Source organism: Serinus canaria, chromosome 7 (assembly GCF_022539315.1).
Source record: "Serinus canaria isolate serCan28SL12 chromosome 7, serCan2020, whole genome shotgun sequence".
Taxonomy (NCBI): domain Eukaryota; kingdom Metazoa; phylum Chordata; class Aves; order Passeriformes; family Fringillidae; genus Serinus; species Serinus canaria.
Genome location: NC_066321.1, coordinates 24,796,089 through 24,821,242, shown reverse-complemented (window position 1 = coordinate 24,821,242; position 25,154 = coordinate 24,796,089). Strand labels below are relative to the sequence as shown.

Below are 25,154 nucleotides of genomic sequence, written 5' to 3'. Positions count from 1 at the left end.
AATAATAAAAGAAGATGCCTTTCTGGTTTGGGCTGGTTAATGGCAATGTCTGTTTCTGGCATGGGACCAGTTTACTGCTGCCTTGTTGATGTGAGATGTGCACTTGTCTCTGAAGGGCTAGGAAAGCAGGGAGATTAGGGACTCGGCTGCTGACAACAACCAAACTCTCTATAAACAACACAAAATGAAAATAATGGAAAACAGATTTTCCTGGTATTTTCAGTAGCCTCTAGACAATGCAACAGTTTCTGGTTTCTCCACTAAAGATGATATCAATTATGCCTTTTATCCATCATGCAGAAGTCACGTGTGAGGCATAATTGAAGGCCTTCTCTCCAAGGTAATTTCATCTGGATTTACGCGGCAAAGTACTTAAATTGCCTTTTTTGGCACTTTGTATTACAACACAGCTTGGGAGGGGGTATTTTACTTTACTGATGTAAAGCAGCTGGCATATTTACAATAGATAGGTCACATCAACACAGAGCAGATTTTCAGCCCTCCAAACTCCATTTACAGCAGCTTTAACAATCCAACAAAGCAAATGCTGAATGCTAAGCTCCAGTGTAGAAATGTAACTCTATTTCTTAAAGACTATCACACCTGCCTGGAACTGGCAGCTAGGGTTTTTTTCACTTACAGGCTATTGCTTTTTGCACTACACTTTATTAAACTTATCACTAAAGCTGAAATAATAACTACTTTACAAACTTCCATGAATTAGCCATTCATGAGTCCCTCAGGATTTCTCTTTACCACACACAAAGCAAAAGCAGGAGGGAGAGAAGGTGACTATTCAGTGCAGTCTTAATTTCTGCACTCCCTTGTGAGAGAAGAATTGTGGATCTAAGAATTCCCTCACAGTAGATGCCGCTGCCCCATGTTCCAAAACATACTTTATTGAAAATTTCAAAGCCCAGAGTAACCATCTATTTTCTCCCAGAAATTACTTCTCCAAGTTTCACACTAGAGACTGTATCATCTGCTCTTCCTTACATACGTGCCCATCTATGCCACTGGCAGAGTGGCAGCAACTAATCCTCTGTGTGGTTTACTTTTTAATACCTGGCTTAGCTAGAGAGGAGGCAGACAACTCAACCTCAACTAAAAAACAAGTTCTCTGTGTCTGTAATTCTGTGACAGATATAACTTACATTTTAAAAATGAAAAAGAATTCACATCGTGTGCAAAGCCCTCAGAGCCAAAACACATCCTTACTATAAAGTTGGAATTTTTTTGGGTATTCTTAATAAATGGTCACTACAAAGATAACATTAATCCAGTGTCAGGACTTTTACAGGAAAAAAAATACAAATGCAATTTATCTTTTTTAACTGTCAGCCGCATTTCTAACGCTTTCAAATCTGTAGCTTCCAGCGGCCTTTTGTCTTTCTGCCATGGCAGGAGTATCTTGGACAGCTGTAAGAGCTTTGTAAGCTATCTTTCTCAAAATCCATTAGCTAATTCAAGGAACCTAATTAGAGCTGCCATTTTGATGGAGCATATTGAATGCTCTGTATAAACTAGTAACACCATCAATGTTTATTAAAAATTGCAAGGACCAAAGCTCTCTGTTCCATATAAATATTAATGGACAGATACACAATACTTATTGAAATATAGATGGCATTATGAGCACAGAAATACACACAGGTATACTTACAACCCTGTGTGATGCATTTATTCACAAAGGCTGAAGTACGGAAGCAAAACCTAGGGACAATTTTACACAAACCGTTGAAAATTGACCAGCTTCCATTTACACTGTCCTTATGTGCATTAAGGCAAGCAAAGCACACTAAAGATGATTTGTTTCTTGTGTTTTTTCTGAGTAGTGTGCTGACAATTTGGAGTGCATTTTGAGCTTACCTCAAGAATGCACTCCAGCTGGAACCATTTTATAGCTCCTCTTAAACCAGCCACTCCAATCACTGTACTTTGTAGACATTTACACATACTCCAGTACTATACTGTTTAAGGGTATCCAAAGATTCAAAGGGAATTTGCTCTGTAGAGTTAAAACTCAAATTTTGCTGTAGACAGCAACAAAGTCGGTGAAAGGAGCCAGACATCTGGAGCAGTGCTTTCCTACTTTCTGCTGTGTAAAAGCCCAACCATAATGAAAAACCAGCTCACAGACAATGATACAACCCATGAAATACTGACCATTCTAAGAACATATCAGGACCTAATTACGTTAGGCTGTACAAGCATATGCCTTTGGCTGCAGAAATAAAAAGTTTTCTGGCTACTTCACAGCTTTGTTTTTAACTTGATACTTCATAAATGGAACTGCAGAGAACCTCATATGTTACCATTTCACTCTGACGTTCACTTTCATATGCATCTAACAGCGCCTGGATTCTATTTATATGCACAACTAAATATACGTGCATAGAAAAATCATCAGATTTGCTACAGAAAGACAGCAGATGCTCTTATTAAGCCACTGGCACGTGCAAGGTGAAGCATGTAAGACTTATACAGAAAGCATTTAACGCTCCAACTACAAGCTAAGGAAAAGCAAAGACAACAAGTGAAAATTTTTCTAGCTCATTTTGCTAGCTGTGAGTGCAAGGCACAGCAAAGCGGAAGCACTGCTGAGCGTGCTCGAATGAGTCTTTTAACACATGGGGCTTCTTGCAGAGGGGTATAATCCATACACACTCTTCAGAACATCCTAACTCCAGTGCCATGATCTGAAGGTCACTTATTCAGAATATATAGTAAAGTGACATATGAAACATTTAACAGATGTGCAAAAGAAAGAGGCGTAGTTATATTTTCTGCAGTGTAATAGTGCAAGGGGCTAAAATTGTATGACAATCTTACCATGGGGACAGCCCTGAAGGTAAATTCATTTTGGTTCTCTGATAGAGCAGTATTTCCAAACTACAACTGAGATTTGAGCAGTTTCACAGGAACACACTCCAAAATCAAAACATCAGTTACCACTGACTTCTCTCTGGAATTATACATGGCAAATTTAGCTTGTGGTTATTGCTCAACAAAAACCCTGACAGATGCTGCAGTGATAGATGGATTTTTGCAAAGTTCTGCTGCCTCCAAAGCCACCCTATCTACCCTTCCAGCAGCCTCCTCCCTTGGGCACTTCCCTCAGTGCAGCAGAGTCCTGGGACCACTGTTTAGTTTGCATTCACAGACTGGGGTGCACACATTCCTTCAACCCACTTCCATCACAAGCTCTGCATAAATAGAATTGAACTCTTTATAAGCCAAACTACATTTTGGAGAAGTATTTCTGAACTTGGAGGCCTCAGGTTAGCAGTGCAACTTTATTGCTTTGCATTATACAGGCAATGGAAGCTCCTGGACAGACATTGTTTTTCTAGCTCCTTCCTACAGCTGCAACTCCATTGCACTTTTGATAGGAAATTACTCTTGTTTTTCTTACTTGGAGAACAGAGGTGTTTAAGACTGAAGGTGAGCCCTACTCCTTTTCAGTAATTGCTTTGAAAAATGCTAAATTCAAACGTAAAAAAATTAAATAATGGAATCCTCAAACTCTACAGAACCATTTTTGGCACACCTTGCCTGGGAAAGTAAGATCAAACTTATCTCTCTGTGTTTGGCTGGGAGTCCCAGAAATGCTGGAGCAAGTGTTCTGGTTCAGGCTCACCTCTGCCTCTACAGAATGATTCTTATATGCTTTCAGCTGCCATATTTAGACACACACCTTACCAATCCTTTCCCAGCTGTTATTGTCTTGCTGCCTCAATTCTCTGCTCTCATCCTGATGCTTGGAAGTTTTTCCCTTCCTTATCTTTCAGCCACGGATGCCAATTTCCTCCACCCATTTCTGGCTTCCCATACAAGCAAATCTCTGTCCCCCAGGCAGCTGTAGTACAGACACACCTTCCCTGATGCACCCAGGTCAGCATGTCTCCTTCCAGCACTCCTTGAGACCCATCTCCCAGAAGCACTTCCCAAAGCAGCAGCCAGTGAGGATGGGGCTGCAGCTGGCATGGGACACCCAACAGCACCTCTTCCTTTTGGCACTGGTTCAGATGAGGAGCTCGTGTCTGACACACCAACAGAGCATCAAACCTGCAGCACTGGTGCACCTCTCTCTACTTTGAAGCACCCACAAATTGTCCACAACTATGGCCTGGCCCAGCATTCCCCTTTACTCTCCTCATCCTCTAGCTGCTCCAGCCTCTGCTCTGTTCCAATTCTTGTCCCATGGTATTTTTTAGGGCATTCAAAGCAGCTCACCCTTTTCCTCCCTGGAAGGAGGTGGTGTTAGGGCCTGGGAACACTGATCATCACTGAACACCCTGTTGACCTCATCCTTCATTCCTGCAACAGGAGTCTATCTGGTCCCTGCAGCCAGAACCTACTGGAAAAACACGTATCAGCTCTGGCAGCTCAGGACAAGTACTTTTGGTGAAGTCAGCAGCCAAGTTTCTATCATGTGTGTGGGAAGTACTCTAAATCTTATAACTTAGTCAAATTGTCACTGTTCAAGGGGTGGCAAAAGCCACAGTCTGGTATAAGACTAGGTTGTGTTCCCTTCCAAAATGAAAAGACCCCGTTCCAGCATATGGAAAGACTATAGATTCATGTTGGAAGAATATATGCTGCTGCTTTTGACTTTTTGCACAGACAAAACAATCCCTTGTCATCTTCTCCTTCCAGCTACACCCCCCCCCCCCCAAAAAAAAACCCCAGCTGTTATCTGATTCCATAAAAATTCAGCTTCAGCACACCTCCTACATAGTCAGTTTCAACCCAAATGGATGAAGATTGGTTATCAACACGTGGAAATACAGTTTTCCAATGAAGTCAGGCCAGCAGCTCCCCAGGCACAAGTGGCACAGCCTGTTTCCATGGCTGTCCCCCTCCCTGCCCTATAGGACTGCATTCTCCCTGGTCCAGCAGGTTGCTCCTGGCATCTATGGGATGAGCACTCCTTAACAACAACTGCAACACCTTGGAGGGTACAGCCTGGTACACACATAGTACTCCTGCATGTGCTCCAGATTAAGCTGTAGTCAGCTTAATGAGAGACTTAATTGATGAGTGCTACTTCCTTCACTTGTCCATTAAGATAAGTACAGCACATGGACATTTCAACCCATCAAAGAAGAGAAAATGCATTAATTTTGGTTTTCTTAGAGCTGTTAATAAATCTGACACTGTCTGGCAGTTTTCTTCATTTCCTACCATTTGACAGATACTGTGATCACAAGTTACAGAAGATGTTTTTCCTCTGAAATTATCACTCTGGTAATACAAGCCAGAAGGAAACTTTATCAAGATACCAAGAAGCTGGGTGTTGGTTTTATTTTTAACTTTATGTGGCTGGTTTGTGAATATCTCAATGTGATAAAAAAATAAATTCCATCCGGTACTATTAAAAATCACACACACACACAGAGACACATTACAAAAAGCTGTATTACAGCAAATAATCACACTGTGTATTTATCAGTAAAAGCCAGTATTCCTCTCATATAATCAGCCTGGCTCTACTTAGACCCCTTTACTGTAAGAGCTCCTGCAACTGTTTTCTTCCTCTTTCTCTCTCACAAATTGACATTTGTATGGAATCAAGAAAAATCTTCCTTAATAATTTTTCCTTACTAATGGCTTTTTTTTGGTATGTGTATTTGAGAGGAGGGAAGGCAAAGGGCAGGAAAAAGGAGCTTTAAGTGCTCTGCAAATTATCCTCCTGAATCTGGGCCTCATAAATCCTATCAAATGTTATATTTCATCAATAGGCTGGAAAAGCTTTTTTCTCTGCAATGATGAAGCCTGGGTTTAAAATTTATGGTTTCATTTTAGAAATGGACTATAAAAAGAGTCTGACTTGGCTGTCCATCAGCTGTAGCTGACATTAGCAAGTTAGGTGTGGACTTTCAAAGAGTGATATGTATTTTTTATTTATTATAGAGGTACATACATATACATACATATAGGAGGACATGTATATCACTGTGGGTTTGTGCATACATAAATACACAGCTGGATTTAAAAAAAAAAAAATTGCCTTAAACCCTGATTTTCTTTCAATGCAAGAGGATCTGAGATATTCAGCAGATTAGATTGCAAAGTGATAAAAGTGTCCAGAACAGAGTTGGCTCAAGGACCTGCAGCAACACAAGCAAATTGCATTTTGCTGCACAAATGATCGAGATAAAGTAGTTTAATTTGTTCTCATTCATGGGGTGGCAAAATGCAATTCAGCAATGGCAGAGTAATGTTCACAGGGGGGCAGGGAAGATTCCACCAAGCTGTGAGGAGAAAAGGGGAGGAGAGCAGGCAAGGACCAAAAGATTTTAGGCAGGGGAATACAATTAGCAAAGGATTGATAGATTGGGGAAGAGTGGGTGCAGAGCTTCTGCACCTGCCGTGCCTGGAAAGGAAGGGAAGGGACAGCCTGCCCCATCTCCTTCAACTCTCTACCTCTGCTGCCTTTCTCCTCTTTTTCCAAGCTCTGGAAACAATTCTGACTCCCCAGAGAGCTGCTCCTACTTGCTCTCCTGCATTGCCAGAGGTAGGAGAGCACTGAGATTATGGCTCCTATTCCTGTTGCTGCCACCACTGACAGGAGCCATGTGGGTGCCACAGCTGTCCTCTACAAGCCCAAAAGCTTCCTCTGGCAGCCACAACAGCGTTTTCCTCAGATGGAGGAAGAGGCAATCTGTGCATGCTGCCAAAACACCCACTCCTCTCTTCCCTTACCCTCAGAGCTGGAGGCCTGTGGTCAGTGATTACTACTTAGTTCCACCTATGCTGAAAGGCAGCCCTAAAGACAACACTTCTAATAGAAGCATTACTGCTCCCCAAAATCCCCATACTTGTAAAATGAAACCACATTTAAAAGAAAAGTCAGATAAATAAAGCGACATAACTGAAATTGGAGAAAGTGAAGTTCCCTTCTGAATGTAGGGGAGCCCATTTCCCTCCATCTGCTACTAAAAAATGTCATTTTGTAACTCAAAGAATTAATGATGGATTATGTGAAAACAGCAAAGCAGATCATGCTGTTGAGGCATTATATGAACTAAACAGAAGAGCAGTTAATCTAAATCGCATGTGGGATGGTTATTATTGTGTGCTGCCATCACTGCTGCTGAGTCTGGCTGTAATATTGGTTTTGGTGGCAACACATAGAAAAACCTGAACGTCCTGTTCCTCATTAGAAAATGAGGAGAAATCTCACTCTGGGGAGCATGGTCAAAGCTGACAAGTGAGCACTGCAGAAAAGGCTGGGCAGGGGCTGTGCTTAAGGGCAAAGGTACTCTGAGTCAACACTAAGAAAACAAACATCATATTCCACCACCTCTATTTTGTAACACCAACAAGACAAATAAACAAAAGAACCCATCATCCGTGCTCAGGACACTTGTACACGGTGGTTTCAGATCCTCCCTGCTGAGAGGACTTTGGCAAGGCTGCAGTCAGCAGCACAGCAGGGCCAGCAGGCGGAGGCACTGCAGGGCAGGGCAGGGACAATCACTGAGCACAAGCACAGCTGGCACTGCAGGGACAATCACTGAGCACAAGCACTGCTGGCACTGCAGGGCAGGGACAATCACTGAGCACAAGCACAGCTGGCACTGCAGGGACAATCACTGAGCACAAGCACAGCTGGCACTGCAGGGCAGGGACAATCACTGAGCACAAGCACAGCTGGCACTGCAGGGCAGGGACAATCACTGAGCACAAGCACAGCTGGCACTGCAGGGCAGGGACAATCACTGAGCACAAGCACAGCTGGCACTGCAGGGCAGGGACAATCACTGAGCACAAGCACAGCTGGCACTGCAGGGCAGGGACAATCACTGAGCACAAGCACAGCTGGATAACCACTGCTGCTACCCAGCACGGAGGGCAAGTATCACCCATCCTGCTTCCAGCGCTACGTTTCCACTGGAAATACACAAAATCCACTGCTCTTTCACCAGTCTGTGGAGATGACAGGACATGACATTTAAAAAAAAAAAAGTTATTTGTGTTAGGGAAAGGTAACTTTATCAAGCTTTGATCTCCAGATGGCCTGCCTCTGGAATTTTCTACTGCAAGGTGGTGTACAGCAGTGTCACATCACACAAGCATAAGTTACTTAGAAACAAGAAAATCTTGAACTCTTTCAGATTCATACAAGTTAAACTCATTTAACAATGCCATTCAGGACACTAAACCAATACTTACATGGTAGCATTTTAAAGCACAAATGCTCTCATCCCACCACAGATCTAGAATATTTCTAGCAGTATATTATTTCCATGGTTTCCCTGCATATGTCTCCTTGAAGATAAGCAAGAAATTCAACTTTCCCTGAAACTCTTGAAATTTTTCCAACCCAAGTTTACTCTTCTACACAGATAAATATTTCTGCCATTCTGTTACAGAACATCCTGTCACTGTTCAAATCCTTAATTTTTTCTCTTCTGAAATCTTTTCATCTGCTTTTTCCCCTCCCCTAAAGGATGTTTTGTTTACTTTTGTTATTCCTTCTTCTTTCCTTGTCTCCTCACCTCTTCCCTGAGATTCCAGGGGTTTTAAATTTTTTTAATATATATATTTTTTTTTCCTTGGGCTTTTGTGAAACCCTGACCTGCTTACAGAGGGCAACTCACAGAGCTTAAGGGCTAATGTTTTGCCCCCTACTCACCATTGTGGATCTGGCTGCAGCCATCAGTAACTAAAATTCATCATCATCAATGGATTTTCAGTGACAGGCACTGTATTTGCTCAGATAATGGCCCCATATATTGCCTTTGAAATGAGGGTGTGACCACTACTTAGGATATTCTCAGGAGTCAGTAAATGGCATTGCTGCTGGACATGTTTGCTTCATGTTTTGAAAGCAGAGCTGCAGAAAAGCAAGCTTTGAAGTTTTGGGGGTGCTTTGGATGGTACAGTGCTCTCAGGACATGCCAGTATGAACCAAAACACATCACCCTGGGACTGGAGCAGGCCACTGGCCAGCTGGTTTGGACTGCAGGGGAAGAACCCGCAGAGGCTGCCCTGAAAGTGTCCTTGCAATAGGCTCTGAACAGATGGATAATCCATAGACAGCCCTGTTCCCATGCATAGCAGAGCAATGAAATCAGTAAAAGCAGGTGGGGGAGCACAAGATAATATTGAAACAACACTGGTCCAAAGGATGCCTGAAGTGATACTTGATGTTTTAGGAAGGAGGTGAATGTAACATGCCCACACAGGCTGTAAAGACAAATCCAGAGTCTGTGAGCCTCAATGCTGTTTAAAGTCACTGTGGACAGAATAAACACTTCTTTATGCAGAAGAACTAACAACCTGCTAGAGTTACTGGACAATAGGATCAAGCTGCTTTGGTGTCAGGTAACTAACTATAAAGAGTATGCACTGAACACCTGTGAGAATGCAGCCTGCAAAATTACTGTTTCTGGTGTAGGATACACATCCCCTCACTTCCTTAGTCCTCAACTTTATAAGCTTGCCAGCCATCACAAATGGGGATCACAGCCTCCATTCCTGGAGCAGCAGATAGTTGGGTATGCTGAATCCAGTCCAGGTCTGTGTACCTGTCCCACCAAGAGAGAGGAAAGCAAGCTAGCCCAATGGAAGAAAGAATGCTTCCATCTGTTGCATTTTTTCTGCAATGACCAAAGTTAAAATCCCAGTGATGTGCCCTATCAACTCTACTTAAGCACATTGATCATAAGATTTTTTCCTTCCCTCATTTTTCTGCATTCAAGTATATCTTCCACTAATGTACCAAACTACCCTTTTTCCTCCCCATCTAATTCACTGCTCCCCATGGGATAGCCACTAAATTTGATTCATGAATACAGTACATTTACAGGCAAAACTGGGAACAGAGAAACCCCCTCCCCATCACACCACTCTCCAAGAGGGAGTTTGAGACACATTGAACAAAGAAGCCTCAAATCTTCTGGCATACAGCTTAGAAATCAGAATGTGATTTCCATTCTGTATCTCTTGCTTCATTACAGAAGATATGGTCCTTAAAACAGGCAATTTACTTTGGCTAGTGATGTTTAAGGTGCTAGCTTTCAGGTTTGTTTTTCTGAGATTCCATACCTCAGCAGGCAGCTTCCCTCCCTCCAGTCCTGCCCCCCAACCCCAGCTGCAGAGTGAAGATATCCAAAGGATTCAGGCAGCTGCAGAAAATGCAGGACTTGGGCCTCATCTGTGTTTCACTCCTTTCACATCCATCTGGATTTGACAGAGTCATGCTTATCAGTTAGATCAGCAGATAGTCTCCTATCTGTGTTGTGGTGCAGAATTAGGTCAGAAGAGCATTCTGCCAGCTTGTGTTTTGCTCTTTAATCCAGCATAAGTACTTGTGGAGACAGCAGTAAAGGACATCTCATCACACAAACCAAATTCTTCACCCCCTAATCCCGGTCAATATTCCAACTTTGTGATGAAAATAGAACAAAAATCCCACATTACTACTATTTAACTGCCTATTCCAAAAGCATACATTTTTGAGAATGCAAGTGAGGCCAGGAGGCAAGTTTATTTTATGAAAATATATCACGTTCGAAGGCAAATGGAATGTTATAAAAATAAAGTCTGAAGAATAGTAGTTCTCAAGTTTTAAGTCATCTTCTTCTGTGATGCCATAGCTGGGTCTTCCAGCCAGCCTCACCAGATGGCCACCTTGGCCAGCACCAGATTAGCAGTCTGGAAACAAGTGCCCTACAGCCTTGCCTAAGCATCTTGGCTGGAATACTCTCTGAGGCAGCAGTTCTGTACTCACAACTCAGAGATATTCCCTGTGTGCTTGCTTAAGAATTCTTAAAATTTGTGAAGAGATTAAAGCCAAACTTCTGGTCCAGGACAGGTCAGGGAAAATAACAGAATGTTGGCTACTAGCATTTAAATTGTAATTGTCACTATTCACACTAAAAACAACCCCTCCCCATACCAGCACACAGCATGAAAATCTGCTCAAAAATAGTAATCATAAAGAAAAAAAAAGGATTTTTCTCTGAAACAGTAGGTAAATTCAGCTGCAGAGTATTTCAGCAGCTACATACAGTTTTTTGTTTCATGGAGGCTGTACAACCATTCTTCCTCTTACATACAACTGTGCAAACCAGTGTGTTAGTGATGCTTTTGCAAAGAGGGTTTGACAACAATAGAGAGTCCCCAGCCTGCTAAATAAGAAGTGACAACTCCATTTGAAAGCTGTCTCTGGATGTGTTTTATGTGCAGAAATTATCTGTGACAGTTCAGATCAAAATAGAGTTTTCATTTCATGTGGGAGGTAAATGGACGATAGAATAGGTTACTTTAAATGCTGCAGTCTAGTCCAATTAATGTTTCAGACTTTTCCCTATTCTGTGCTCTAAACTTTGGGGTAGAAAAACATAAAAATCATTTGTCAACAGCATGATGTAAAGAACAGGCCAAAAGGTAATAAAAGTGCTTAACAAAAACAGTCATGCAGACCTAGGGCAGAAATGCTCAAATTTCAGTAACCTGGCTGTGAAAATAATAAGAACAAAACAGAAAAGAAAATATCACTTCATTCTTCCAGGAGAACCAGGTAGGGGAGTCAATTCTGATTTCCCATCTCAATCAGCAGAGATTTTGCCATTTACTTTGATGGAAACAGGACTTGCATATCAGTTTTCTCTCTGAGCAGCAGACACAAATCCACACGCTATCATTTGCTTTTCAGATTGTGCAACATAAATTTACAATTTCTGGCTTATGTAACTATACAAATGACATAATTTGTCTTTTAAAAAATGTCAAATCTAAGGTGTTCACATTTGTTACCTTTAAATCTGTGAGTTGTCCTCTGACTCATTTTAAAGAAACATGTTTTCACTGCTGTGTTACTCAAGCACGCCAGTGGCCATGGTGGGAACTGGGCTGATAGAGTGCCTGTACCTTTCTAACTATCTTTCTCAAAGTTGGTGGGGAAAGCAGTAATTCATGCCTGGCTTTTTAGATGTAAACATTAAGTACTGTTAGTAGAAAGGGCATGGACCCAAAAGTGAATGATCTCACCCCAAACAAGGGCCCACGATTCTTACACAATCTATTTTGTTTATGCCACGCTTTAAACAATGCATATTTTGATCTTTTCGGAGAAACAGCATTTTTCTTGGCACGATTTTCAATTTCCACCCACTTGGAAGAGCAGGTGTCTTTGTGTGTCATTGCTCAACCCTGGGAATAAAGAAAACATTTTAAAAACACGTTAAAATTGTTCTCCTAAAGTCAAGGAATATTAATTTAAGGTTCCATGGGCATTAAAGAAGAACAGACCAGTCACTTAAAATGCACTGAGCTAGTAGAAACACCAACTGAGACAAAGCATTCCAAAGATGAGAGACCTCATAGAGGCCAAAGACTGAACACTGGTAATCTTATTCCTCAGAGGCGAGTTTTAACACAAAGAGAAATTAACATCTATCTATGCACTAGAGTCTGGAAAAGAAAAACAACAGAACAATGAAGCTGCTCAGACATCTGGTATATTTGCCACAGCTAATAGTAATGAGATAGTGGGCAGAGTGCAGATTAAAGGCAAAAAGGTATGAAAGAACACTTCTTTCAGAAGCCACACAGACCTGGAAAAAATGCCAGTAGTCAGACTAATGAGTCTAAATTTTGGGAGGGATTCTCAAGCCCTATCACGTTTAGATTGATAATATATTTGTTACAGCATTCAAAGAAAGAGAATGAGACTTCTGCTTATTCACTTTTGGAGCCAGAACACGTCACTTAGAGCACAAGACTTTTCAAGCTCTGTAGTAAGGAGGTCAAAGCATCACCACCGATGCAGACAGTGGTATTTACAGAGAAAAGGAGGAAAAGATCAATCCCTTCCCCCAGTCCCCTTTACTCTCCCTTTCTGAAGCAGCTGCTGCTTAAACATTGCCATTGTATACAGAGCCACAGAGTAATTGCCTCCTGGTTTGTTTTTGGTTTCTTTTTTTTATTTTGTTTTTGAATCAGGAACAGCAGAAGATGTTAAAGGAGGAAAACAACACCTTATTCAGGCGAAGGACTACGGACTGCTTGTCATTTGTGTACTACCAATCAATAACAACTAGGAACAGGTTTATTGCTCTGATGCTGTTCCCCAACCCTCCTCCACAGCCTCACACCCTTTTGCCACATGATGGAAGTTTCTGCTGACATGCAAAGCAGGGACTTCAGCCAGAAGAAGCCTCCTCTGCCATGACCCGAGAGCAGAGCAGAAGCAGCCCAGGTCCCCTGGTCTGCAGCACACTTCCAGCACATAAGTGCTCAGTTCAAGCAATCCTTTCAGACAGTTATTGAGCACTGTGGTGACTCAGGCAGAGAAAACAGCTGCCCCCTCCCTGCCTCTCCACAAGACCCATCATGTTTTATTGTGCTTCCATTCCTCTGAAGATGCCTTGCTGCTTACTTTTTAATTGCCAGGCCATGTACAACACTTGCATTAGAAACATGTTCCACGCTTAAACTTACATGCCAGTCTCAAAATAATAGTTTTATATGCATTTATGTAAATACCATAATTAGAATTTACAGTTTAGTCCCATTTACAAGGTAATAACCATATGCAGGACTAAGCAGGCAGCTAAGCCTGAGGGCAGAAGTGTTTATAACAGATAAACTCCATGGCTGAAGGACATGTTCTGGCTAATACTGGTTTGAGAAGAAATGCCCCTAAGATACTATTATGCTGAAAGTTTTTTTAAGATTAAAATTAAGTGATTGGAGGCATTAAACCATAAATATGGGTCAAAGACTGAATGATAAGATGCTGTTTGAAATTTTAAAACATTAGTTGTCACATTCTTGTTCCTCCTTACTGCTACCAAGTCACTGGAGGGAGGGGGCTAACAACCTCCCAGAGTGCACGTTCAGCAGAGGACTGGGACACTGCAAACCTGTCACACTGACCTGCTGGTACACAGGCAGGAAACTGGAGAGAAACAAGGAGAAAAATAAATAAGGAGAACATTTATTGCTCTACAAGCATGTTATATTTATTGCAATTTTAGCACTTTCTAGAGGTATCTCACACTTACTCCTCTTGCATCTTTTTTATTGTGGGCTGTTTCTTTGTTTTTCTCCACTTCATTTTAGTGGAAAGGAAAAATGATGGCAGCTACCTGTTTTGCAGGCAACTAAAGAGTACAAAATCTTTCATGCAATAACCCTTCACTGCTTGCTAAAAATGGCCTCCAGACATCAAGGACAAGTTAGTGATAAAAAGAGGTAACCAGTGTGGCTATCTGAAACAACGTGGTTTTCTCATGTCTCTCTGTCCTAATGAAAGACCTCTCAGGTGCAGACCACAATGTAGTTGAAGACAAGTTGTTTCTTTCATTTTCGATGAGAGTCTAACATGAGTCTCCACACAGCAGTCACAATTCTCTTAGACCATCCCAAGATCAATACTGACACCTTGATCAATGTCACCAAATGCCCTGCTGCTGCATGACCTGCCAGAGGAACAGCTCCTTAGCCACAGTACACGTGGGCTCCAGATGGTGCCAGGTCCCCTTGTGGGAATGCAAGGGCAGTCACAGGGGTTCAGAGTATACACCAACTTAACTACATCAGAAGACTCGAGCTGATGAAACAATAAACTATTTCTTGGCTTACCATGACCCCTTGGATTACTGTCTGTGCCAGTGGATTTGTGATCATGGATTGAAAAACAGCACGCTTTAGAGTTTGTCATCGACTGCACACTCTGCACAGCTGTCAGACAATAATCACAATTATTGTCTTTTTATTCAGCATCCTGTTGCCTATTAAGTCATTTCCATCACATCTCATCATTCCTCCCAATATTTCTGCTAGCACAATATTGAGTGATTTTCAGCTTTTCTAACGACATCGGTTTTTACAGTTTTCTGCTAATCAAAAGATCTGGTTCATGCTTTTGCCTATACTTTCTGTCAACAATGCTGCCAACTAAGCTCTTGGGTAACTATTTGCCCCTGGCATCTTGACACAAACAGGGAACAAGGTCATGGATAATTTTTAGGAGCAGTTGTTTTATCCTGCAATTAGATGCTTGAAACTTCCATGAGAAGATTGCCACTGATTCCTTCTGAAGTCAGATCTGTGCCCCCCTTAGACCTTTTATATCTTATTATGCTGCAATTAGTAGTAAAATCTTAAAGATCTGCTGGTGTAAACTCCAGGTGAACTGTGACTGCAGAAAAATCAGTGTACAGTAAGAATTTCCTAAATCTTATGGAAACATGGAGATGACAATGATTTCCACTGTGAGGCTTTCACTACACAGTTAAGCTGCTGAGCACTTTGCCTGGATATGAACAGCCATGCTGGAAAACCCTACCAGAGTTTCTGCTTTGTTCCTGGTGGCAGCAGAACCTGGCAATGCTGGTGGATCTGATGAGCACCCCATGGCTCCCTGTGCTGCAGCCTTCTCACTAGGTGTAAGCAACTTTCCTGGGGATCTAGGGAAATCAATTTATTTTGAGCATGTATAAGAAATTGTGAGATGTTGCTTGAAGACTCTCAGGGCTCTGTTATGCTTCTCACTGCTTAATTAGGAGGAAGGCTGGGAATTGCTTTAACTGCAACTCAGGGGAACCTGTCAGCACAGGTCTCAGTGACCTTACATAACCTCAAGCAGAAGTGTAGATACTGAAAAAAATTCTCATTACTCCAGTGAGTCCATTCTCCCAGTCACATATAAGAGTTACTTCTCCACCCTTACTGAACAGGCACCACTACTCTCTTAACTGGACCTACTCAGCATTTTGAAGCAGTCCAGTGATAACCCCTTTTTTCTTCCTCCTCCAATAATCCTTTGTTCATACTTTTAGACTTGGGGGAAATGATTCTTGGACTAGTTTTAAGAATAGTTTGATCACTAATTTATCTTAATGAATGGGAAAGTCAAGAAAGAGCCTGCTGTGAGCTCATGCCCATCACCTGGAGTGTGAACATACAGGTACTAATACACATAAACAGGCTCCTCATGGTCAAACTCCTCCACCTCCAAAACAGACACATTCATTCACAGACTTAGAAGTCTAGCATAACAAAACCCACACCCTCACCTTCAGTTTTACTAAACCAAGATTATCTCTACAATGAAAGAAAGAATCCCCCCTTTTCCCATTTAACTAGTAGCAGCTAGGGAAAAAATGTAGGAGGGGATTTCTCTGAAAGTCATGGTTTTGGATGGAGTGTGAGGTCCCTGAGGTCAGCAACCTAGATTCATCTTACAGAGGGTTACACAGCAAAGCTTGCACAAGGCCAAGTCACCAGGGTTTTTCTCTGAACTACTTGCAAATCCAGAAGCTAGGAGATCGTATGGCAAAATGAGTATGTCAAGAAGCTGGGGAGAAAACGAGAGATGGTTAATAAAAAGATTGGGAACTGGGCTGAGAGAAAAGGAAAACAAAAGAAAAACAAACAGTTTCTTGGCAAAGGACTTGCTGGAAGGATGAGCCTCACAACTGTGAGAAGCATAATGACCTTCTGCTTGTTTCTCTTCAGTCAGGGAAATGGGACTAAGCTCACATTCATCATTTAACCAGAACTGCAGTACAGAATAAACCTGACTGAAACATACTTCCTTTTTTTTTTCTCCTTAGCTAGAGCAACTCTGCAAGGCTAATGATGGGGCCAAAGAGACTCATTCTGACAGAAGACAACCTGGAGCAATGAAAAGCTGCGTATTTTAAAAACCCTGAAGTGTATGAAATGCTACTGACTACTGGAGAGTAGAAAAAAGAAAGGGAAAACAGAACCACATCAGACTTAATCATGTCCCCTACACTTCAATTAAAGTAAGATTTAACAATTTTATTTAAGATTACCAAATTCTCAGAGGAAATGCATTTCTCTCTATGTACTGCTACCAGACAACTGTTAACTTGGAAGAAGAAAACACATTACACAATGCTACATCCATCCATACTGTGTATCCACTGAGGCAGACCTCTCTGTTCAAAGAAAATGTCTAGATGCATTGCTTGTCTGCTAAATGGAAATACCAAATGCTATTAGGGTTTGCACTTTCAGTATGGAAGGCACTGGCCTATAAACAAGATTTTAACAGCTTCTCTATTAAGCAACTCAGTTTAATTAATCATCAGCCATTAACCATTCATTTAAAATGCCACTTAGAAAATCTTAATTTTGCACATTATCAGCTGGTTCACAAATACCTATCTATAAGGAGAAGCGTAACGATCTTCTCTCTTTCTTGGAGCATTACAGTCAACCTTATAGTCAATTCTGGCTTCTTAATTAACCACACACACACACATTTAAAATCAAATGCTATAATCAAAATTTTTTGTCAAAAAAATTGCACAGAGAAAATTTAATATACACATCATTCTGCTGCTGGTTAAAGAGGCAAGTATGAGGTTTTGGTCAAATTACATCCTGCATAAAACAGAATTTAGCATCTCTTGATCATACTAGGAAATACACTATGGCAGGAACACATGCAAGGCCATATGATTTCATTCCAGCTGCATGGACGATCTCACTTTGTCTTTATTTGTACATTTAAGAGGCTGACAACACCATCTGCATTTCACTATATCCTCTGCTATGGTCTCATCTTCCCAGTAACAGACCTGGCTTTCTCTTCAGGGACCTATCTTTTGCATTTGCATCCAAACGGCTGAAAGAATGGGACACTACCAGTAAACATGCAGAATTAATGTAAAATAATTCCATAGAATAATATATCACATAAGAAAAGACAGGGCTGGAGGGAAAAACCCCAACCTAAACCTGAATGCTTAACACAGCTGCCAAAACTCAGGCTCCCCAGCATCTGCAGCAGGACACTCACAGGGGAGTTGTGGGAGCGCAGTATATAAAATTTTACACATCTGTCAATAAGTGAGGTGATCCAAATGCAAGCCCTAGCAGGCAGGATGCACGCAGGCAGATTTGTGACTATTCCTGACAGAATTTATTTCTGCTGAAGAATGCATGGCCTCAAACAAGCATGCACACATTACATGGCAGGCAGCAGCAGTTTGACAACTTCCTTCTCCTTAGACACGCTCCAAAGGGCGCAGGGTCACCTGAGTTCCATGAAATCTGGGTTTTCGTGAGAACTGACTGATAGGGCTTGGGTGCCAAAGTTGGAAGATTTGGAGGAGGAGTTCCTGGGAAAAAGCAGAGCGAACTCTAAACATGAAGTAATTTTGTCTGAATGCTGCCCAGAGATTTTAATTTTTTTTTCCCCATATAGGTGGGAAATAAACCCAAGGCTTGTTTAAACAAGTCTCCTCAGGCAGCCCAGTTACCCAACATTTCCCCTGATTGGCACAGTGGGTATGCAGCACCCATGCAGCCTTTCTGAGGAAGAAAACTGCCAGTAGTATTAGGAGCAAAATACACAATACAAGTCTAACTCCAATGCACAGCCTACACTGGAACTGGTGGCCAAAGGGCTTCCTGCCCTACCCTGCTTCCACGAGCAGGAAGAGAGGGGGCTCTCTACTGAGAGCCCCAGAAACCACAGAACCTCTGCTGTACTGCCAATGCCACTCTGAATTTAACTGTGGTCAGAAATTTATCAGCCAGGACAGACACTAAGTCACCCAATACTAAGTTTTCAGTTTTAACATTATGGGAAGCAGTGACCAGATGGCAGCCAAAGGTTCAGAAGGCCCTGTGGTATGTTTCAGAAAGAATAAATTCCAGAGGAATCAGATGAGAGTCTTGGGATGCAGAGTATTACAGGACAAAGAAAAAGCACAGATGATTTTAGGACATCAAGCAGAAGAGGTTCTATGGTAAGAGAAACTACATACCTTGCTTGAACTTGTCACACTTTGTAAATCAAAGTATTCCAATGCATGACCATATTTCTCTTTCCACAGCAATGCAAGGTACAGTGGCAAAGGGCACACAGATATTACATAGCCTCATTCAATTTCCACCTGGCCTCCATGATATCCATCTCAAAGGATAAACTTCCCTGAGTAAAGGATCATCCATTCCTAGAGCAGTGGATTGCTGTCATGCTAGTCACTGAGGAAAGGCATAAATGGATGCACCATGAGCAATGCCCACGGTGCTCTGAACTGAGAACAAGAAAACTTCAGCTTCTGGCACATGAGACACACATGGCCAAGTGCCACACCTGGGAAACTCCAGCTCATCCTTTTCCAACAAATCCTGTTCTGTGCAGCTCAGGATTCCTATGGCTTTGGACCGAGCAGGATGGGAGTGGCCCATACCTACCCAAAAGACAAGCATTTAGTCTTTAAGTAAAAAAATGCTCATTTTGCTAAATTTTAAAACTCTGGACCCTTTTATATCCTCCTCTCAGGCTTACACATTGCTTACATTTGGCACTTGGTTCCTCAGGACATGCACAGCATTTTCCTCCTTTGATCCTTTAGAGGGAGAGACAGACTGCTCAGCATCTCTCTCCTCTCTCTTTCTGTTGACTCAGGCCAGCTCTGAGGGTGAGATGTGAGGGACACAGAGGAATGGGTTTAATTTTCCCATTTTCAACTTTGCATATTGCTAGACTGAGAATTCTGAAAGACTGCAAGTTGCCATAAGGGAACATTCACCCTGAAACAAGGAAGATCTATTTTTCAATTAATTAATTAATGTTATAGAAATTAGGATCTTCCACAGTTGGCCCCCAAACAGCATCTCCAAAAATAAAAATAAAGCTGGATCAGACTTTGGGGCCTTGGACTTTACTCCTATGTAATAAAAGAGTTCTGTTTTTTTATTAGCATTTTTTAAAAACTGCAACAAGATACAGCTCTGAATCTGTTCTTGCTAAACAAAGGAAAACTGTATTCGTTTTTGTCAGACCAGCACTTTGAAATTCCCCAAGATAAGTCACATAAATAAGTGAAGAATTATACTTGGCAATGAGTTTGGCATCAGACTTCAATGTTTCATAGTTCTGGGCTGAGAAAATAAGTTGAGCAAAGTCTCTAGAACCTTTCCAGAGATGTACTTGCGGTGTTTGGATATACTTGACAGCACCATCTTCACGGGAAGAAAAAAAGATGAAATTGTTTATTCCAAATGCGAGAAAGGGTTTCACCGTGTGACGTGCCTGACATTTAAGTGATAATGGTGTTATGCATCTGCTCTTTTGGCTTTGGTCTGACACCTAGGCTCTGCCACGGTGCAACTTAGCACTGTCATGGCACAGCCCTGATGATTAAACTCAGAGATGTGACTTACCACCCATTTCAGGAACATATGGGCCACAGATCACTCAGCCCCTGCCGCGGGCTCGGAAACGCACAGTGTCTCAGGCAGAGACCCTGTGAGTTCTGCAGCTGCACAAGGTGGCTGTGCAGGCTGCACCATCCTTAGGGATGCCATTTGCATTACAGAAAATTGTGCCTAATTAGAAATAAACAGAAAAATGCTTCATTTACAAAGAAATGTGTGATTTTGCCAGCTAATTTTTTTTTCTGCTCTAAGTTAACATTCACAGAATACACTGATCATGCTAATGCTTTCACTATATCCATTAATAAGGACAATTTACATTTATATAGCACCTCTCTGAGTTAAGAATTCCAAAGCTTTCAGCAAAATATACACAAAAAATTACTTTATTTCACTGAATATAGTCATCGTTGGAATGAAAGTCAACAATTGTGAAGCAGTGCAGAAGAACATTCCACAACAGTTGTAAATAAGACACAAAGCAAAGCCCCCAAAAACCCAAAGCAAAAAGCCCCTGAGATGCCAGATGCAAGTGGAGGTAAATGGGACGTTAGTGCACAAAGAGCGATGTGAAGCAGATCTGTGTGTGCCCTGAGGAGCAGTGCTGGAGGCAGCAAACATACTTCACCATGATTACAGCAACAGAGCCCATACATGTGCAGCTTGTTGCTTCCCTGCACGCTGAGGGACACTCAGCCTAAACTGTGAATCTACGGTGAAGAATGAACCAGGAATACGTGATGGATTCTGGTGATGAGAAAAGGGAAAGCATGTGCAAACTGTGAACAGCTAGGTTTCATACTTTACAAATGGCCTCCCACTTTTAAAATGCATTAATTATGCTAATTCACTATTCTGCAAAAATAACATAAAATAAAAATTACTTTCTTGTTTCAAACAATGAGTTTTAATTCTCAATCATACTGATACATAACTGGAGCTCTCAGACCGAAATGAAGTAATCCATTCTGTGTTCAAATCCTCCTTCTATTCCTAACCCCTTTAGTCACTGATCAACTCTCCATGCACTATATTACAACTTGAGAGTCACATGTGGGAGAAAAAAAACATCCATGTGAAGTAAAATTAATAGCAAAACTTTGAGAGAAAGCATGCATGTGCTAGCAAGAGCAAAGCATAAGTGTTTACGTGACCAATGTGTTGATGAATGTTCAGCCCCACAAACAAAAATAACGGTGGCTTGGCTTATAACCATCCATTATAACCCTTTCCCATCATTCTGAGGCAGACAAGGTAGTTTTCATACTTGACCCTTGGAAGCAGATTGTTTTCTTAATTAACGTGTTATCCAGGGATTTTTCTTTCCACATCTCTTTCTCCTTTCAATACTCTCCCTCTAGCACAGAAAGATTTCCTTGCCTGAAGTTGACGCTTTATTCAACAACTGTTGGCTGAGACCTCACGACCCACTGCATAAATTCGCATAGAATTATTCATGTTTGGCACATTTCTGCTGGTGAATAACAACACCATTTTGTCTCTCAGACAAAGAAAAGAAAGATTTAAAAAAAGAACAAAGACAGCCTAATAAGAATCGCACATTTCCTTTTTTTTTTCCTAATCTGGTTACAAGCCTGAGAAATCCAACAAAGCAAAGTTGTGGACTGTTGGACCTTTCATACAGATGGAACAGCCTCTCAGTGTGACTTCTGATCATGGGCTATTAGGTATTAGGTAACTTTTCCTGCCTGCTTGATGTTTTGGGTTTAGTTTTTCTAACTGATTTATGTTGCCATGAAATTACAGTTAAATCCACACTGAAATCCAGGATCCCAATACCAAATCCAAACTTAGTTGGAACTTCAATCTTGTCCCCATAGCAAGTCAAGAGTTCACTCAGTGTAGTCAAAACCACAATACAATCAATCCACTAGAAGAAGGCATTTGGAAAGACAATCTATATATGGAAAGACAATCTATAGGCTTCACTCCAAAACTGATGATATATTTAAAATGTAAAGCTATAAAATCCTGTTCAAACTGAAATTAAAAAGCAACTTTTATATCAATGTCTTAGTCCAGCCGAGTTACACACGTCTGTATTCGTATTTGGAGGATACAAACATCTGAATTTAGACACCTTCCACTGGGAATTCCCAGATCTTGGTTTATTGAGATAGCACAAACTCAGTTTCTGATCCCTTTACTACATGAAACTTTTGTTTGACTTCAGTCTCAGCCTTGAGACTTTTCTAGTAAAGTGAAACCCACTAGCTGGTAAAAAGCTGGGATCACTCCCTCTTTTTTTATGCAGTAGGGGTGGAGTTAATGATATGGAAGAAAAAAAGCAGCCCTGTCATTATGTTTGGAAAGCATTTTACCATCCTGTATTTAGTTGAGAAAGAGAGAGATACTTGGCCCATTCCCTGCCATGAACTTAGATTTATGTCAGAAGTGTTTTATTATATTTATAAGTATTTATAACAATGACTCAGTAGATGTTTTTAAAGTACTATGATGCCACAAACTGGAAACACTCCTATATCTGTGCTGACATATTTCTCCAAAATTAACAAGTGTGGTACTACATGGCACGGATTGAGGCTATGAGCAGACACTGCAGATTGTAACATGAACTCAGAGCATGTACAGTTCCTAAGTCCCCCATGTCTGTCCTCTGCTGGCTCTTCCTTTCACATAGACCTGCCCACACACTTGTACTTTGGTTTGAAAAAGCCAACATTGATACACTAATGCCACAAATGAAGTCTCATGTTCTTTTAGCCTCAAATCCCAGAAGCAACCCCAGTTTTAAAATTATCATAATGGTGGGGACTTATCAACTCAAAGGAATTTTTGTTCCTCCTTTAACCCAGGAAAAAACTTGACCAGCTTTCTTTAATGCTGGAAGCTTGACAGTAAGGATTAAAAATTGTTCTTTCCTTCCCACTTAGTTATTGGAAAGGCTGTGAAAGGCAATCAGTCTTGTGAAGCCACACTTCACAGTCTGCATAAAAATGCCATGATTCTCAGTCCTCTCCCCAAACTAATTGAAAGTGTGTAATATCACGCAGCTGGGAAAATCTAAACCATAAACATATACAATATATCATGCTATCACACAAAACCTGTTACTAATAGACACTTGATGATCTACAGGATTGAAAGAGATCTGAAAACTGAGATTATTTTTGCTGCAGGGTAAGAACTTTTTCCGATTGAAAGAAGAAAAAACCACTCTTTCAGCAGTGCAGGAATTGGACTGCAGTCAGTTCATTCATTCTGTTTGTGAAATATAGACTTTTCTTTAATGATTTCTGTTTGACTGCTGTCTTGCTCAGCTGCTCTGGGGTTACTGCTGCAGCAAATCTTGCTTTTGCTAAGAGGAAATTCATGGCTTTCTAGTCAGTAAATTCAGGGGTTTGGGCCATCAGAACAGTCCCATGTCTGACCCCCTGCCAAGGCCCAGGCTCCCTCCCCACCAAGCTGTCATTTTTTGTAATGCCAGGTGGCAATATTACCTGTCACCAGAAGTCTGTGGGTAGTGCTGCTTGTTTATTTTTGCATACAGTCCTTCCAAGTGCTCCCTCTCCATCGGTGCTGAGGAAGAATCCCGCAGATAAACAAAGGTTTCTCCTACTGCTGGTGAGGAGGGTCTGTAGATGTTTCCTGGATGATAAGCCTCTCGGAAGTGGTTCACTCTGGCATAGTTTGGATCCACCTCATCATCATCAATGTCAGGTCCTCCAGGACCAGCAGAAAAATCACTCAGGCCTCTCAGTTGCTTTTGCCGTAACTCCTGATGCTTTGCCCCAATCCTAACAATGAAAACCAAAGAACAAATATGAACAAATATACAATGGGATCTGCTTCAACAGTAACCATCATGCAAATTTGATCACCAACCCTGAACTCAACCATTTGGAGCTTTCAGTACACTGTTCAACTGGTGCCAGATAAAACAGAGCGGTGTGTGCAGCAGTTTTGTTCTTTATCTCTGGCAATCACCTTTGTAACCAAGCTTGGTCACCATTCTGACAAAAAAAAAAAAATTAATGCTGAATATAGTGTGGCTTTTGAAAAGTGTGGATGCATGAACACATACAGGTTTAATTCTACACCTACCTTTGACATTGCAGCTGCATATACCTAACCCAATCCTGAAACTTTTTATCTAAATTAGCCAGTAAAATTGTCACTGACCCATGGTTACTTGACCCACCTAGATTCTCCTAAATACATTAACTTGTGAAAAGTGGATTAAATGTGAACATAAGTGGAGAGATGGCACATTTGTCTCAAATCAAAGTACCACAATTAATCTGCTGAAGATTTAATTAAAAAAAAATTATTTTGGCTAAATAAATGTGAAAATCACGCCTTATTATATAGGGGATAGGGACAAAGTAAAACAGCAAAGAAATTAACAGAAATTTGACAGAAATTAAATATAAGTGAATTAAAGACTCTTACTGGCAGTATTCCACTGTCATAAAGCCTTAAGTGGTATTACAAAATGCTGCTGCTAACCAGGGCCATTGTGGAATCTCTTTGGAATAGTAAAACATATTCAGGTAAATTTCAAGCTAAGATGATATTCAATGATTCAACATTCCTGCTGGAGAAAAAAAATGTACAGCAAGACTGTGAACTCTTCTGTTAACTGCTCAGCTACTCTTCAACAGAGTGTAATTAAGTGCAGTGAGATGGATCTGGCAGAATGCTGACCATGGTATGTAATAAGTAAGATTTACAGAAAATAAAGGAGCATGGAAAAAGAAACAAGGAACAGAAAAAAGACACAGAGACGCAACACCTGACAGAAGTCAAATTTGCTTTTGACTGTAACTGGAAGTGCAACAGCAGTGTAGAAAGACCAGTATAATTTGTACCACAGGAGTAAAAGTGAAAAGGGTCTGGCAGACTTGGTTATCCAAGTAAGGCTTAATGGCCTCAGAACCCTGGATATTGAAAAATGAAGGTGCTCTGGAGAAAGTCTTTAATAAAAAGGCATGGAGAAAAAG

The 25,154-nt window shown here is 41.2% G+C and overlaps 1 protein-coding gene across 6 annotated transcripts in view; it reads right to left on the bottom strand.

The window, feature by feature from the left end:
• PARD3B (par-3 family cell polarity regulator beta) overlaps window positions 1-25,154 on the bottom strand; it is a 389,258-nt gene that overhangs the window by 57,894 nt on the left and 306,210 nt on the right. For all 6 annotated transcript variants that reach the window (XM_050976846.1, XM_030241769.2, XM_050976847.1 and 3 more), the window contains one exon: window positions 23,652-23,948. In XM_050976846.1, coding sequence (XP_050832803.1) covers window positions 23,652-23,948 — 297 coding nt within the window. The remainder of the gene's footprint in view (window positions 1-23,651; window positions 23,949-25,154) is intronic.